This window comes from Tachyglossus aculeatus, chromosome 12 (genome assembly GCF_015852505.1).
Source record: "Tachyglossus aculeatus isolate mTacAcu1 chromosome 12, mTacAcu1.pri, whole genome shotgun sequence".
Taxonomy (NCBI): Eukaryota; Metazoa; Chordata; class Mammalia; order Monotremata; family Tachyglossidae; genus Tachyglossus; species Tachyglossus aculeatus.
In genome coordinates, this window is record NC_052077.1 from 24,071,911 (window position 1) to 24,090,276 (window position 18,366).

The 18,366-nt window shown below is 40.1% G+C and overlaps 1 protein-coding gene across 1 annotated transcript in view; it reads right to left on the reverse strand.

Annotated features, from left to right (window-relative positions):
* Positions 1-18,366, reverse strand: part of DCHS2 (dachsous cadherin-related 2) — a 149,226-nt gene that overhangs the window by 38,900 nt on the left and 91,960 nt on the right. The window contains exons 8-11 of the mRNA XM_038755050.1: positions 16,306-16,463; positions 14,930-15,770; positions 8,515-8,754; positions 589-723 (exon numbers count right to left, since the gene is read on the reverse strand). Coding sequence (XP_038610978.1) covers positions 589-723; positions 8,515-8,754; positions 14,930-15,770; positions 16,306-16,463 — 1,374 coding nt within the window. The remainder of the gene's footprint in view (positions 1-588; positions 724-8,514; positions 8,755-14,929; positions 15,771-16,305; positions 16,464-18,366) is intronic.

The window sequence follows — 18,366 nt, forward strand, 5'->3', positions numbered from 1 at the left end:
GCCAGCTCCGCCACTTGTATGCGGTGTGACCTTGGGCAAGTCACTTTACTTCTCTGTGCCTCAATTACCTCATCTGTAAAATGAGGATTGAGACTGTGAGCCCTGTGTGGGACGGGGACTGTGTCCAACCTGATTTGCTTGTATCCACCCCAGTGCTTAGTACAGTGTCTGTCACATAGTAGGCACTTAACGAATGCCATAATAATTATTAACACCATATACAGAGTTCTTACACACAGCAAAATATTCAGTAAATGGTCAGCACCAAAATCAAGTCACCCCTCAGGGCATCATCTAAAGATCAGATCAAGTGCAACCCTTTTTTTTTTAATGCCATTTGTTAAGTACCCACTATTTGGCAAGCACTGTTTTAGGCAATATGGTAGATACACGATAATCAGGTTGGACTCAGACCCTGTCCCACACAGAGTTCACAGTCTACACCAGAGGCAGGGAGGACTTAAGCCCTATTTTATGGATGAAGTAACTGAGGCACAGATAATTGTGTGATTTGCCCAAGGTCACACAGCAGACATGTGGTGGAACCCTCCTTGCCCCACTCCCACCATTAATATAAGTATCTGTTACCTCTAAGGGTGAATGTCTCTCGCACCTCTCTGTCAAATGAAGTTGCTGTCACCACTTCTCCAGTTTTCGAATTTACCTGGAACAACCCAAAAAAGGCCCCTGGTAGGATTTCAAACTGAAGCTCAGAATTGATTCCTAAAGGAAGATGAAAAGGAAAAGAGAAAAAAAACTTGTCAGCTTCCCTTTTGCACATAGTAATCTGCTTTTCTATTACCTTACCTGTACCTGTTCACTAGGGAATGAGGCTGTGGATGGAGATGTTGAACAGCCTAAAATCTTTAAATAGTCAAACTGCCAGCGTTGGTCTTGCCAGAGGGGGGGAAAAACACACAAGATGAAATATTTGGTTTTCAAAAGTCTCATGGGGTTCACCTCAGTGAATGTTTAGGATTTTTTCCCCTCCATAAAAATGCTCTTATGAGTGTGCACTCTACAACATATTCCTAATTACTCCTTCGAACACCTTTAATTGTGTTTTAATGAGAGATAATTGCAACCTCGCTGGGTAAACGTCTGGCTCTAAACGCTGCTCCTTTTAATTCGTGACATGGTGTTCAGCAACTCAGCCTGGTCTTCCCTCAAAAATCAGGACAGGAGGACACAGGGGACACCTTGGGTATGTATGCATTTGAATTCTGTCTCTTGCAAAGAATAAGAATTGTGCTTTCACATCCCTATCCTCTTCTAATTCAAAATAATTTTTCCTATATTTTTTTGTGATTTCAGTGCTCCCCTGATAGAACTGTAATGTCATTTCCATCACTGGTTATGTAGTAAGATCATTCAGACCAGCAAATTTAATAGGTTTAATCCTACATTATACACAAAGGGCAGCAGACATTCATCTCATTTCCACTGTGTAAGTTTGCAGCATTTACAGGTTTCATTCAATAATTTTTCTGTGTTCCTTTCTTAATTAACAATTATCCTATAGTGGGCAATTTGGTACAATCAGTGCACCTGGAATATGATGTCGCACCTTGACCAAAAAAAACTTAGGATATGGTATTTCAATGTGGCAGTAAAATTTTAATTGGAAATTGCTGCCATCGCTCATAAATCATCCTTAACTTAATCAACAGCTCTATAAAGTAAAAGAATGTTTTGTCAGCCAGTGCATAGTGGACTCTACATAAGGATTAGTAGTAGGGAAGTTTGAGTTCTACCTGCATCCTCACCATTCGGAATTATTATTTGTTTTACTATACAGTCACCATGTTTTACCAGGTTGGTAAAGGTGAAAGTGTTCTTAGCCTACCTCTGCCCTGATGTGTAACCTCAAGTAAGGACCTCAATTTCTTCAATCTTAAAATTCTGATGTTCAACGTGTTTTAATGTAACCCTCTGAACTCTATAGAAAAATTCAAAATACCAATATAAAGCATAATAATTCCGAGATTTTCCTTATTTTTTAATCATTAGTGAACCTCCTCTCTTTACTGTCTTCATTCACTTCCTGGTGACAAATCAGGCATTTTGCCATGGGCGCTAACTTTTTCAGGGTAATAGAAGACTAGTGCATTGCTGCATACATGGCACAAGGAGGGCAAAAAAGGGCAAGAAATCTGCATCTTGAAAATAATGCAGTTGACAATGAGATCCCACATACCTGAATGGGATCTCAATGTCAACAGCACTATTTTCAACAGCGAGATCCCAATCAGGGGTGTGTGTGTCACTGAAAGGATCAATGATTACCTGAAACTCCATGCCATTCTGGGAGTATGTAAAGAATGTCCTTCACCATGCTGGGGCATTTGCCACTTGCAGTAGTTAAATAGCCTTCTAGTGCCCTGAAGGAAGTAATGCTTCTTCCAAAGGGTTTCAGGGAGAGTATAACATTGGCAAATCCCAGTAATTTCAACTCTTCCCAAAGCCTGGAGATACTTTTAGGGCCAGCTGATAAATCACTAATTTTCCAGGATCTACCAAATGAGGGAAATCAGACTGTGAGCCCACTGTTGGGTAGGGACTGTCTCTATATGTTGCCAATTTGTGCTTCCCAAGCGCTTAGTACAGTGCTCTGCACATAGTAAGCGCTCAATAAATACGATTGATGATGATGAAAGCAAGAGATTCAGTCCAGGTTAGCAGTTTCAGCAGCAGAACTACCGCACTAGCAAGCTGGTCTGTTCATTCATTCATTCATTCAATCGTATTTATTGAGCGCTTACTGTGTGCAGAGCACTGTACTAAGCGCTTGGGAAATACAAGTCGGCAACATATAGAGAAGGTCCCTACCCAACAATGGGCTCAAAATGTCTTTTTTAGTTTTTCCTCCTTCCTCTCCGCTCCCTGTATTCCCACAAAACTCAGAGGTAGGGCTGTGGTCCTGTTATTTGCATCAACTATACAGATACTACACTGTGAGCCTATTGTTGGGTAGGGATCATCTCTACATGCTGCCAAGTTGTACTTCCCAAGCGCTTAGTACAGTGCTCTGCACACAGTAAGCGCTCAATAAATACGATTGAATGAATGAATGAAAATAGTAGCTTTGATGTAACACATTTTATATATTAATTATAATCAATCAATGGTATTTATTGAGCTCTTAGTGTGTGATTGGGAGAGTACAATACAACAGAATTGGTAGACATGTTCTCTGTCTTCAACAACCTTATAATGAAGGGACAAATTTCCTTGCAGAATGGCATAGTGGATACAGCAAGGACCTGGAATTCCGAAGGTCTTGGGTTCTAATGTGAGCTCTGCAACTTGTCTGCTGTGTGACCGTGGGCAAGTCACTTCACTTCTCTGTGCCTCAGTTCCCTCATCTGTAAAATACAGATTGAGACTATGGGACATGGACTGTGTCCCATCTGATTTACTTGTATCCACCTTAGCACTTAGTACAGTGCTAAGAGAAGCAGCGTGGCTCAGTGGAAAGAGCCCGGGCTTTGGAGTCAGAGGTCATGGGTTCAAACCCTGGCTCTGCCAATTGTCAGCTGTGTGACTTTGGGCAGGTCACTTCACTTCTCTGTGCCTCAGTTCCCTCATCTGTAAAATGGGGATTAAGAGTGTGAGCCTCCCGTGGGACAACCTGATCACTTTGTAACCTCCCCAGTGCTTAGAACAGTGCTTTGCACATAGTAAGCGCTTAATAAATGCCATCATTATTATTATTATTATTACAGTGCCAGGCCCATAGTAAGCGCTTAACAAATACCACAATTGTTGTTATTACTTGATGATATTTAAGGGAACAGCTAGGAAGATCGTAGTTGGCCATTGAGTTTCTTGGTGAAACAATGCTATTCTCTATTGCCAAACCACTCCCTTGAATAACTAAACTGCTTTGAACTTATCACACGACTTTCACCTAATTTCAAAACAAGATCATGATGCAGAACCACTTGAATGTGCTACGTAGCTTCAGGATCAGTACGTAGCTTCAGGATCAGGATCGGGAAGACTGATCCTCTTCAGTGACTTAAAGCTAGTAGTAAGCTTAGGATGTCGAAAGTTTCCTTGGATAACTCCCTTAAGCAGAGCTAACTGCTTAGTCCGCTGACCAGATCCTATGTGATCTAAGTGAGTTCAATTGCATGCCCACACGTATCTTGAGAGAAAGAGCTGTCCTTGTCACTGAATGGGTTTGTACAGATCTTTCTGTGTAGTCAGCTTTCATACAAGATGAACTGGAAAAGCTACATAGCATACTGGGATTATGACTAGGACAACCAATTAATAATGGGAAACATTTATGTGAAAATGAAAGTAGATGTGAGAGACCTGGGTTTTCAGATGGACAGAGTAAATAGCCTCTGAAATGGGATGGGAAATGATGTAGATCAGTAGGACCGCTGATGTCAGATCCAAACTAGATTATTATACATTATGCCTTGTAACACTCAAAAAGTAAATTTGTTACAAACTGCATCTTGTATAAGGGATATAGTTCTCGGTCTTTTCCTCTGGAACTGTAAACCTTTTCCCTGTAAAGCCCCTTATCGGCCACAGTAGTGTTGATTTCTTCTTTTCAGACTTGATTAGAAGGGTGTACTGTGAACCCTGGGCCACACTGCCATCCTTCACAGCAATACAGGAAAACCTAGCAAAATTGGATCGCGCATCCATCACTATAGTCTATGGCACCTTGATTAAATCTAAACGGTCCAATTCTCTCCCTAAGATAAGCAAATGAGAGGTAAGGACTATCAAAAGCATACATCAGACAGAACTCTCCCAGTCAATCAATCAGAAAAAAACTGTGTTTGAAAACATATGCACACAACACATCAGCTTAGCAGATTTACCTTTCTTTAAGGACAATAGCCCTGAGATTCCGAAACATATGAAAGTATTTAAAATACTGCTCCAGAATCAAGGGGAAGTCTTATAGTATTTCTCACGGTGAATACATCCTTAACAAATAATCAGGAAAACACATTCTGATTGTGATACTTGAATTATATCTGAATCCCTAACGCAGTAAATTTCTTAAGGCAGCTGCAGATATACAAATAATAGCCATTATTTTAAAAAGAACAAGTTCTACTACCTTATCTTAATAAGAATTAGTAAGATTTTGGTCACAGTCACCTTCGCCTGCTTCAGGCATAAACTGTAATCTGATTTGCCCAAATCTGCAACTAGGCCTACACTAGAAAAGCTAACAAAACACTGTAGGAATTCTAGATAATGAAAATTTTGAAAGTTACATCAATTATCCGGATAGTTTGATGAATTTTCAAGCTGACCATTTCTGATAATTGCTATTCTTTCACCTGGACAAAAATGAGGAACTCCCTCTTCCTTATGGCAAACAATAACCACTCTGTAAACAATATGCAAACTATAATCCACTCTTATCCATCCAACAGAACTCCCCAATGACTAAGAAGTAATATACGGCCCACCCCATAGGAAGTTAATTTGAAATAATCTGACAGGAAAAATAAATTTGTCTAAAACTAATGTGTCCACTAAGAAACTAAAAGTGGTATTCTATGTCTCTGAAAATTATTATATATTCCTATTATGTGCAAAAATATACATGCTTCTATGTACAATCCATCATGGAGATTTAGAAGTAGTTACATTATCTTTTATTAAAGTATTGGGCCACAGTGAATTCTAGTTTTTGTAACTGAAAATGTCTTAAAAGAGCTCGATAAGAAAACTCTTTGATCGTACTGCCCCATTCTGGACTGAGGAGGCAAATGCAACAGGACCTACCACAGCTTGAACATACCCATTTTTAGGAAATAAATACTTTCTAAAATTCATTTGATTACCTGCAAAGTTGTACTGATTTGATTTGTTTGGTCTCATTAACCCAGTCCATACTGCATCTTTCTCTGCACGTTCACTAATATTATTTCCTACAAGTATTTGCCTTTTAAATTTGTTTAGCACTTCCCTTGCAAATATACTGAAACATGCACAGATTCTACTTTAGAAGAAATTTTTAAAATGAGGTAAAAGGGAAAAATGAATTATTCATTTATCTAGACTTCTTATATGGTAATAGAGAAATACATAGGTAAGCATCCGGAAATTCAACTGCTATCAAATGCTAGAATTACAATTCCAGAAAAGCTAACTTTTCTATTCCTGGTTCAACTTCTGGAATATATATTTAGGTATTTAAATTCAAATTATCAGTCTTTAAATGCAAAAATATTTCAATTGTGTCCCCCTCTTACACTGGCTAAAAAGAATATAATATTATGCTGGTATGCAATAACTCATCCTGTATAATTCTTGATAAGTATAAGGGTAAAGAAGGACTGATTTGCATTTACCGCCCATCTTATAGAAAAAAGGAAAAATGCATTATGAAGCTAGCACAAAAGAAAAAATTTACCTTTAGTTTTCAAAACTATTTGGATCTACACTACTAAAATAATATTCCAAAAGTTGAATCCAGGAATAATGAAAATTGAACATCTCTGAAATTGTAATTCTTACCACTGACGTCATTAAATGTATGATTTCCACTGTTAAGGCATTTAAGGAAGGACTATGCTCCTTCAACTTGCAGAATTCCTGCTTACTTCAAAGGTGTTGGTGATGACCATGTGGCTCAGCACATTTTTAAAAGACAGTTACTTAGGAAAATACGTTTTGGATATCGATCTACATCAGGAAAACCAAATATTAACCATCAAACTCGTGGCAGCATGGCTGTATCTGTTATCAGCTGTTTGCCTGATAACTACCCTAGTTATCACCCACTAGCTGGGTGATAGGCAACAGGTGTTAATCAGGCAAGCCTTCAGGTTATTCTGGATGCCCACAGAAAGAATACACTGTCCACAGCACTTCAACCTATTGCTTTCCAAGCCTTCCATGTTAACTTGCACCAAAGAGTACCACACTAGCAGTAACTAAATTGCTGCCTTAAAAATCAGTTAAGGAGATTCCATAGAATTTTATCATGCTAACCACACAGCTAAAGTCAGAGATTAAGAGCTCAAACAATAGCACACCATTAAATTTTTTTGCAGTCTATGTCCAGTGGATGTACATCTCTACTCCTATGTCTTGCCGACACCTCAAACTTAACGTGCCCGAAGTAGAACTCCTCATCTTCCCTTCCAAACTGTCCTCCTCCTGCTTTCTGATCACTGTAGACAACACCGCTATCCTCCCTGTTTTACAAGCCTGCAACCATGGCATTATCTTCAACTCATCGCTCTCATTCAATCCACATATTCAATCCGTCTTCAAATCCTGCTGGTTCTACCTTCACAGCATTGCTGAAATACGTCCTGTTCCTCTCCATCCAAACTGCTACTATGCTGATCCAAGCACTTAAATCCTGCCTTGATTACTGCAGTCTCCTGATTGACCTCTCTATATCCTGTCTTTCCCCACTCTAGTCCATACTTCACTCTGCTGTCTGGATCATTTTTCTAAAAATAATTCAGTTCATGCCTACTCGCTTCTCAAAAGCCTCCAATGCTTGCTCATCCAGCTCCTCATCAAACAGAAACTCCTTACCACTGATTGGCTTTAAAGCACCCATCCATCTTGCTCCCTCCTGCCTTACCTCACTGATTTCCTACTACAACCCAGTCCCCACCCTCATCTTCTCCAGTGCCATCTAGGTCATGTCTGTCTCGCTGCTGACTCCTTTCCTATGTCCTCTGTCTGGCCTGGAACTCCCTCCTACTTCATATAATATACTTTATATTTTAATAAATATAATTTATAATTTATAATTTTAATAAAGCTTTGAAGATGGGGAGAGTGGTGGTCAGTCAGGGAACTCCCTCCTACTTCATATCTGACTGACCACCACTCTCCCCATCTTCAAAGCTTTATTAAAATTATACCTTTTCCAAGAGGCCATCCCCGACTAAGCCCTCATTTCCTCTTCTCCCTCTCCCTTCAGCATCACCTATGCACTTGGATTTGCACCCTTTATTCACCCCTCACTCAGCACCACAGCACTTACGTACAAATCCACAATTTATTTATATTAATATGTCTCTCCCTCTAGACTGTAAATTCATTTTGAGCAGGGAACGTGCCTACCAACTCTGTTATATTGTACGCTTCCAACCTCTTAGTACAGTGCTCTGCACACAGTAAGAGCTCAATAAATACCACTGATTTACTGACTGCACATTTTGTCAAATGACTCTATTAGTCAATCAATCAATCGTATTTACTGAGCGCTTACTATGTGCAGAGCACTGTACTAAGCGCTTGCACTGTACTAAGCGCTTAACATTAATTAATATTAACATTATAAAGATGAGATACCAGTACTTTGACTTTTGAAAAGATAAAAATACATTGGCTTTTTAAGAATATGCTACGAACGTTGATGTGTGTGTTTGTGTGTGTACACGTTTGTATATAGGAGGTTAAATAAATATGAAGCATCTCCATGGAGGATGCTTCATTATCATTTTCATTTTATATGTGATAATTTTAGAGAATAACCAGGACCGAAAGGAGCAAAATTACCTGAATCTCTATCCAGGGCTTCCACCTTTGTGACAAGCTGTCCGGGCCCTTGGTTTTCGGGCACTGTAGCTTCATACGAGAGTTTTTTAAAAACTGGCGCCTCATCGTTAATGTCAAGAACAGTAACTGTCAAAGTCTGAGTGACAGAGAGAGCAGGCAAGCCGTCATCCAGTGCCAAGACAGTCAGGATGTAGTATTTTTGGGTCTCATAGTCCAGAGGACAAGTAGTAGTTAGCAGTCCTGTTTTGGGGAAACAGAGAAGACAAATCTCGAGTGTTTGTTTAAATGTACTCAAAATTATGATGAATTATTTAGCAGTTTATCAACCTTGCCGGGTTTGGTAAAAATATAAATCATACATCCATTTAAAAATAAACCCTTTAAATTACTGTAATTTTAAAAACTAGACACACAGATTTTTAAAAAAGAGTAATGGAAAAAAATCAAAGAATCAGGGAGCTGTGATGAGACTCGTAAGTGTTCATCTGGTACAGCTCCCTGCCTTCACGAACATAAAAATGCCATCTGGGGTAAGTAGATTCCTTAAACATATCCCAGGATGGGGACGTCACAACCTCTCCTTGAAGAAATTATTTTTTAGGTCTCCCTGAAATCATTCTGTTTTAATTTTAACCGATTTTCTCTTGTTCAGGCCTTAGCCAATAAAGAGAACAACTTATAATGCAACCCCATCAGATATGTAAGGACAATTAAAATGCAGCTTGGCTCAGTGGAAAGAGCATGGGCTTTGGAGTCAGACGTCATGGGTTCAAATCCTGGCTCCAACAACCGTCAGCTGTGTGACTTTGGGCAAGTCACTTAACTTCTCTGTGCCTCAGTTACCTCATCTGTAAAATGGGGATTGAAACTGTGAGCCCCCCCATGGGACAACCTGATCACCTTGTAACCTCCCCAGCGCTTAGAACAGTGCTTTGCACATAGTAAGTGCTTAACAAATACCATCATCATCATTATTATACTTGCAAGTCTTCTCTTCTTTATTCATCCAATCTTCAGATCCAACTGCAATTCCTTAACCTCTACCCATTTTCCAACCCTTTAATCATATTTGTTATTTTTTTCTCTCAAAAGTGGACACAGTACTCTAAATAAAGGACTAGTGCAGAGTATAATAGAAGGATTAAAACAATAGATTTTATGTTCTGATTTGCTTTGTTCATTGCTCTCCATAAGGCTGGTACACAATAAATGCTGTTGATAGTGATATGAGCCCATGTAGGCTTTGAAAAATCCCAGCCTTATATTACTGACACTTACTCAACTTGGTTGAACTAGAACTCTCCCTACAACTCAAACTTCTCAGGGAACGTGTCCACCAACTCTACGAACTGTTCTCTCCCAAGCACCTAGTACAATGCTCAGCATATAGTAAGTGTTCAATAAATACCACTGATTGATTGATGGATTGATTGACTCCAGGGTTTTTTTTGTGCTGCACTTATGCCTCACCAGTCTTTCCCATCCTGAATTTGTGGCAGTTATTTTCTTCTCCATGTGAACTACACTGCAGTTATACCTACTGACTTTCCCTATTTTTTTCCCTTTTGTGTCATTAACTTTGTATTTAAACCCTGTCTCACAAAAGTATTAGGCATGTCACCCAATGCTATTAAATGTTTACAACGTGCCAGGCACTGTAAAAAGTGCTGGGGTAGATAAAAGTTAATCGGGTTGGACACAGTCCTCTGTCCCACATTGGGCTCACAATCTTAATTCCCATTTTACAGATGAGGAAACTGAGGCACAGAGAAGTGACTTGCCCAAGGTCACTCAGTTGAGAAATGGCGGAGCCTGGATTAGAACCCAAATCCTTCTGACTCCCAGGCCTGCGATCTATCCCCTAAGCCATGGTGCTTCTCCTAATAAACCATAATTCCTTCCTCTTGCTCATTAATATAGATTATAAAATAGAATTGGCCATAGGACTGAGCCTTTCAATTTCACCCCTACCCATTGGCAATTACCATCCAGGAAGACCCCTACAACCTAGTTCTGCACCTATCTTAACTATCAAAACCATACTTTCCCAGCTTGTCTATGCGGGTGTTTTTGTTACATTCATTTATTTGTTTATAACATTTCCCCCATTGGACCGTAGATCATAGATTTCACTCTTCTATAATGTTCCCTAAAGTCCATAATAGTGCATATGCAGAGTAAACTCTCAATAAAAATTGTTTTCAATTTTTTTTTACTAACTCTGTTGTACTGTACTTGTCCAAGAGCTTAGTACAGTGCTCTGTACACTGTGCTCAATAAATACCATTTATTGATTGATGTTGATGTCATTTAGGTTGGCCTTCTTAGAGTCTCTCAACTGCTTTTCCCTTGTTTAAATAGTCTGTCATTTTATCATAGAATGATTAAATTGTCCCCACATGATTTACTTCTCACAAAGTCATATCGATTGGCTTTTTTCTTATAGGTCACTGCAAATTGATTATTTGTTAGAATAGCTTTCCTGATATTGATCTTCCTAAAATCTCCTCTGCTCCTCTCCAGCCCCTCTTTCCTCCTATCCCTTCTTCAACTCTCCCATCCTTCCCGGCAGTATCTAAAGACTCCTCTCCAAGATCTCCTGCCTTCTCTCAAAATCCACTCCCTCTACCTGCCCATCTGACCCTATCCTTTTGCACCTTATCAAAACACTTGTCCCCTCCCTTCTTCCCTCCCTGACAGCCATCTTCAACTGTTTGCTCTCCAAGGGCTTCTTCTCCACTACTTTCAAATGCAGACGTCTCCCTTATTCTAAAAAACCCCTCCCTTAACACCATGACTCTCTTCAGCTACCGCCCCATCGCCCTCCTACCATTCCTCTCCAAACACTTTGAGCAAGTTGTCTACACCCATTGTCTCAAGTTCCTCTCCTCCAATTCTCTCCTTGACTCCCTACAATCTGGCTTCCATCCCCTTCACTCCACAGAAGCTTCCCTCTCAAAGGTCGCAAATGATCTCCTTCTTGCCCCTTCCAATGGCCACTACTCCATCTTAATCCTCCTTGACCTCTCTACAGCCTTCAACACTGTTGACCACCCCCCTTCTCCTGGAAACATTATCCAACATCGGTTTCACTTACATTTTCCTCTCCAGGTTCTCCTATCTCTCTGGCCCCTCATCCTCAGTCTCTTTTGCAGGCTCCTCCTCCGCCTCTCACCCCCTGCCTATGGGCATCCCTCAACCTCAATTTGGTTAAGTGCTCAATAAATGATTGATTGACTGATTATACTCATTTCACTTTCTATCCTGTCATCCCAAGAGGGCTAACCTGTGCACTTGTTTACATTTGATCTTTGTGTAAAGATACGTTGTGAGATAAGCATTTAATTTAATCAATTTTCCCTTCCTGACTATTGAGGAGGAAGAAGGGGATGCCATTTTTCCTTGTCTTCTTCAAATGCAGTTGAATAATGATGACTGCTGATGATAACATAACTGCAGACTGGAAATCCGGCTTAAACTTCCAACCAGTTGAAAATTTTACAACTGGAAGGCCCTTACAAAGGTCATCTGTTTGATGTCCCTGCCCATGACTACATATAAACTAGTGGAAGGGCTCTGCTTAGTACCGTGCCTGGCAGATAGTAAGCGCTTAACAAATAGCATTATTATTACTTACTAGGGCTAAGAGATCACCTAAGTAGCTTTCAAGGCTCCTGCAGGCCAGATACTTCTCCTTTACTCTCATGGAAAGAATGAGGAAGATGACGGGGGAAAGAAAGAAGGTTTAAAAGGAAAGAGCATCACCACTGCTGGTACCTTGCTACATACTGGCAGCCCCAGGCTCTTCCCAGAAATAGAGATCAAACCCAATCAGTTGGTGAATAAAATCTACCCCTCGGACTGGAGTGAATCCACCACCCATGCCTGAGCCACATCCTGCCTACCCTTGACCTGCACCATACAAGACATCTGTTCTATCTCTAAAGATCTCCCAGGAGTTAACATATTAAATTAGCAACATGAATAGCACTTGGAATTATTAATGGATAAAATTTACATAGTGTTCAATTAACTTAGGTACATAAAGTGTGATGCTGGCTAAGATCTTCAGTTACAGATGCTTGGGATTCATTACTGAGTTATACTCCCTTTGTACTTCTTATCCATTAACTGCCTCTTTTACTGACAGTAAAGAGTAAAAACTTTATGGCTAAGACAATAAACTCATGAATAAAATGCTCCTAGGCTCCTAGAGTATTGTTTCCCAAAACCTACCAACATGCTGAAAATTTGATAAAAATTAGCAAACACATAGACAACTGGTCCTTGATTCCAGGATGTCATTGCTTAGAGTTATTGTTTTATTCTGTAAAACATGGTACCTTGCATTAAACTTAATTTCAAATCATCAGGGAGGACTTTTTCAAGGTTTTATAAAAAGAGCTTTTCAGTAATTACTCATCTTAAACACTTGTTCCTTTTTTATAGCCATAAGCGATTGAAATGCTCCTCCCAGTAAGTCTGGTTAGAAGAAATATGGGCCTTACGAGACAGATAAAACCTTTCATACATGAATGAATTTGGCAATTATCATTTTATGTTCCCGAGAAGTATGTAAGCAATTGAAACAGCAATGCAGTTACTTAACATTTGTGTCACTTATACTTTCTCAGAACACCTTTCTATTTAAATCTAAGTATATCAAGATTAATTTTAATCATCCTGGGAAATGAAGCAAGTGTAACTGCAGCTCCCAAGTGCCACGAGAGGCCCAAGTTCTGAACTGTCAGTTAAGCATCACCATTATTTATCAACCAATCAATATTATTTATTGAGCCCCTACTGTGAGAGTACAGCAGTCAGGAAGACATTATCCCTGCCCTCAAGTAGAAATCTAGTGAGGAAGACAGACTCAAAAAACACAACAGTTGGGTAGGAGAAAGAAATCGGATATTTGGATGAATAAGTGCTTAAGTAGTAGAGTGTGTAAAACAATATGTACAGAAGTGCTGCAATTAGTTATGAGTGTAAGTATGGAGGTGGTGCAAAAAGACTGTGCTAATGAGAGGCTATGACCTGGAAAGAAGAAAAATGAAATGGGAAAACCTTGGGAAAGATGGAATTTCAGAAGGGTTTTGAAGAAGGGGAGAGCCATCCTCTGGAACACTTGAAGAGAGAAGGAGCTCCAGACAGCAGGAAAGGTGTGAGCTTTAGGTCAGAGGTGGGAGGGCTAAGAATGAGGGATAGTGGGTAGGTTAGCATGAGAAGAACAAAGCGTGTGAGCTGAGCTGGGGTATATTGGGAGAAGAAAGTGGATAAGTAATACGGAGAGAGCTGATGGAGTGCCTTAAAGCCAATTGCTCAAGAGTTTCTATTTAATGAGGAGTGAAGAAACATGGGCAAAAAGATACCTATAAAAAAGTGTTTCATGAAGCAGCATAAAGTATTGATCGTAAAAGAGATGGACTAGAGACAGGAAGACAGCTGTATCACTATACGATGCTTGTGAAGCAGCATGGCCAACTGGATACAGCATGGGCCTGGGTTGTAATCCCTGCTCCACCACTTGTCTGCTGTGTGACCTCAGGAAAGTCACTTAACTTTTCTGTACCTCAGTTACCTCATCTGTAAAATGGTGATCACGACTGTAAGCCCCATTTTGGACAGGGGCTGTGTCCAACCTGATTTACTTGTATCGTCCCAGCACTTATTACAGTTCCTGGAACATAATAAGCGCTTAACAAATACCACAATTATCATTATAATGAGACAATCCCATTCCTCAAAGAGCTTGTCTACATATGCCCTTAATTTACAGCCAGGTAAGCAAATTTTCAGCAACATATATCCAGACAGCATGGACCTCTGGGCCTTCCTGGGCCTCTACTAATCAATGGACTAACAGAGTGGAATCATACATGCAAGTATTCCCACCTAGGGAATACTTGGGAGAGTATAATAAAGAGAAAAGTCATAATCCCTGGCTAAGATCTTGCAATCCAATGTGGGGAGACCAACAACAATAACAAAATAGAGATAGGAGGAAAAGGAGTGGGTAATGATGGCTTGCTGAATTATTATGTGCTAAAATCAGTTCTCAAGGAAACATATTATTACTTGTAAACATATTGACAGTCACAAAACAGGAGGTGGAGAATGACTGGGGAAGATGGAGGGATGCAATTTCTTCCTTTCAGTTGATGGCATAAAATGACACATAGGATGCTACTATGGTTTGATGCTGGCAAATCAAATTCTGCTCTACTGCCTAGGCCAGGTGTGCCCTTGAAGATCCATCCAGTATCAGTATAAGATCTTTTTCCAAAATTATAACTACTAGATTATAAAAAGTGCCTTGCCTACCTTATAAAGAGGAAATTAGCAAAGAAATGGATCTGAATGGATTTATGATGGGGCATGAGATGAAATTAAAGTTACATATATTGCAGAGTACCTGATGTTCTGTCAAGCATAAAGGTTTCCTTTTCATTTCCTGAGAGGAGATGATACGTGACTTTTCCATTCCTTCCTTCATCTGGATCCTTGGCAACTACGCGATGCACAAGAGAACCGGCTTCTGTTTCTTCAGGGATGTTAACAACGGGGGCGGACGCAAAATCGGGGCTGTTGTCATTGACATCCAAGATCAAAATTCTTGCAGCCAGGGCTCTCACTCTCCGGTCGGTTACATTCACTGCCTGATCCGATGCTGTCACTACGAGGACGACTGACTGCAGGACTTCTCTGTCTAACGGAGTTGCGGTGACCAGGGTGCCCAGTGATGGGTGGATGAGGAATGGATTCTCACTCAGACTCTTTGCTTCAATGAAGTACTGGATTTTGCTGTTTAGAAAACTGCCATCACCATCTTTGGCATTGAATGTATATACCAGTGTGCCTACGGGGACATTCTCTTCTACACTGATCACTATGAAATCATCTTTGAAAGAAGGGGAATGATCATTCTGGTCTTCCACATCGATACTAAGGAATAACATGCTATTCAGTGGAGGATTTTGGTTATGGTCTTTCATGATCACCCGAAGAAGGTAATGAGATGTCACTTCATAGTCGAGTTGCTTCAAAAGAAACAAGTCTCCTGATGAGCTCTCAACTTCAAAATATCCATCTCTGTCTTCTTCCGCAATACTGAAATGTATCTTGCTTTCATGCTTTTGAAGATTTTCAAAGGACTTTATCAAGTTCATTACTTGGCCAGGTTTAAAATTTTCTGGTAAGACCACGTTTCTGATATGCTGAGAACTAAGCGATCTCTCCTTGGATAGTGGGATAACCTGCAATAAGAATAGACAACTGGAGTTTTTGTTGTTATTGCTTTTTTCAGATAAGGGACAGCCATCTTTATCAGAATGCAATGTTTTAGAGCGTAATTTTGGAAAGAACATGCTAGGAAGAAAAGGGAACACAGCTGCCATAACATAGCAGCAGTCGAGTGGCTATAATCTGCTGTGGAAGTGAAGCATATCTTTCATTTTACCAAGAAGCAACAGGGGTCATTTCTCCCCATCACCTCACCTCATCCGGCTTCTGAGCCTTCATATGTCCCTCTCATCCTCTCCCCCAACTATCATGGATTTTGCCATACATTTTTATCTGTATGTTTCAAACCACACATATTCACAAATATTTTCTAACTTATTTGAGAAGGTCAAATAAAGTTACCAGGCCACATTGTCTTTATATCTATGTCCACGCTTCTTGCAATACATGTATCATTGCTAGCTTTTCATACAACCAATTTGTTTAAAAATAAATTGACATCAATATCTTGGGAATAACCGTCAAATCTGGGTGACTTAAGGTACCTACCTGAATGTTTATGACTACATATCCTTGAAGAGGAGGAATTCCTTGATCTCTTGCAGTTATGGTCATTCTGTAATTAGGCTGGTGATTATATGAAAGAATTGTTGTCGTTCTGATTTCACCACTGTTGACATCCATCTTAAAGTGGTTTAAACTCTCCTCTGAACCTCCCCACCAAAATCAAAGAAACTAATGTTAATTTACAGGCTAAAAGCATTGAATCGGGTCACCCAACATCTGCTTGATTTTTCAAGATTAATGTGACAAAAACTATGTCAAAATGAATACAAAAATTGCTTTTCAAATAGGTTCAGGGAACATTACAGAAAACAGATTGTGTGCTTTCTTTCAAATGCCTCAATGAAATTTGTTATTCAAACTTATTAAGTTATTTTATAATTAGGCAAATTCTAGTGATAAAGTAAGAAATGTTAACGTCCATTTATTTTAAGATTTTGTCTCATGCGCAAAGCAACAGTAACAAGGAAGACTATTTCTCTGCACATGTGAGATATATATGATTTATTCCTGGGGAGGGTGATTTGTGGGGGGTGTCATTAAGCAAAAAAAAAAAAACCCACAAACCCACTCCCGGGCTGTTGATTTTGGGGTCTCAGACCCCGGGCTAATGGGAGGGGAAGAAGAATAGGATTAGGAATGATCTTTGAATGACAACAAACGGTATTTACAACCTTTCTGAATTCATATCCTGTTTCAGCTTTTCAAAATATAATAATAATAATAATAATAATATTATTATTATTATTTTGGTATTTGTTAAGCACTTACTATGTGCAAAGCACTGTTCTAAGCACTGGGGAGGATACAAGAAGAAGCGTGAGAAGCAGCATGGCTCAACAGAAAGAGCACGCACGGGCTTTGGAGTCAGAGATCATGGGTTCAAATCCCAGCTCCGCCAACTGTCAGCTGTGACACTTTGGGCAAGTCACTTAACTTCTCTGTGCCTCAGTTACCTCATCTGTAAAATGGGGATTAAGACTGTGAGCCCCCCATGGGACAACCTGATCACTTTGAAACCTCCCCAGCGCTTAGAACAGTGCTTTGCACGTAGTAAGCGCTTAATAAATGCCATCATTAGTATTATTATTACAAGGTGATCAGGTTGTCCCATGTGGGGCTCACAGTCTTAATCCCTATTTTATGGATGAGTTAACTGAGGCCCAGAGAAGTGAAGTGACTTGCCCAAAGTCACACAGCTGACAGGCAACGGAGTCAGGATTTGAACCCATGACCTCTGACTCCCAAGCCCGGGCTTTTTCCACTGAGCCACGCTGCTTCTCCTTTTCAGTTCGCTTTTTCAGTTAGAACTGAAAATATCAGTTCTAATTTTACACAGCAGCCTCCTTTTGGGTCTAGCTCTAGAGATGTGGGCAGCAAGTGGAGTGTGCAAGAGAGCCATGGGAAAATTAGAAAAACATCTGAAAAGCTATGATGATGGGAGGAGAGTGGGGGAAAGTTTCAAAACAAGGTAAGAGTCACTGAGTGGGAGAGGCTGGAAGGCAGGGCTTACCTTTCCTAACTGGTGGAATCATACGGATGGACACGTCCATTTAACAACCCGAGGAAGTACACTTGGCCTATCTGACTGTGGAACCTCTCTGACTCAACAGAAATATAATAATAATAATAATGGCATTTATTAAGCGCTTACTATGTGCAAAGCACTGTTCTAAGCGCTGGGGATGTTACAAGGTGATCAGGTTGTCCCACGTGGGGCTCACAGTCTCAATCCCCATTTTACAGATGAGGTAACTGAGGCACAGAGAAGTGAAGTGACTTGCCCAAAGTCACACAGCTGACAATTGGCGGAGCCGGGGTTTGAACCCATGACCTCTGACTCCAAAGCCCGTGCTCTTCTCCACTGAGCCACGCTGCTTCTCATTCATGTAGCTATTATACGCACATACGTATTTGACTGAGCACATATTAATGAGAAACATGGGTCTCCTGCTTTGGATCAGGAACAAATTCTCCATTTATAACATCATTTCTGAAGAAAAACTGGTTCCAAATTACAATATTTTCATTTAAGATGCAATGTTT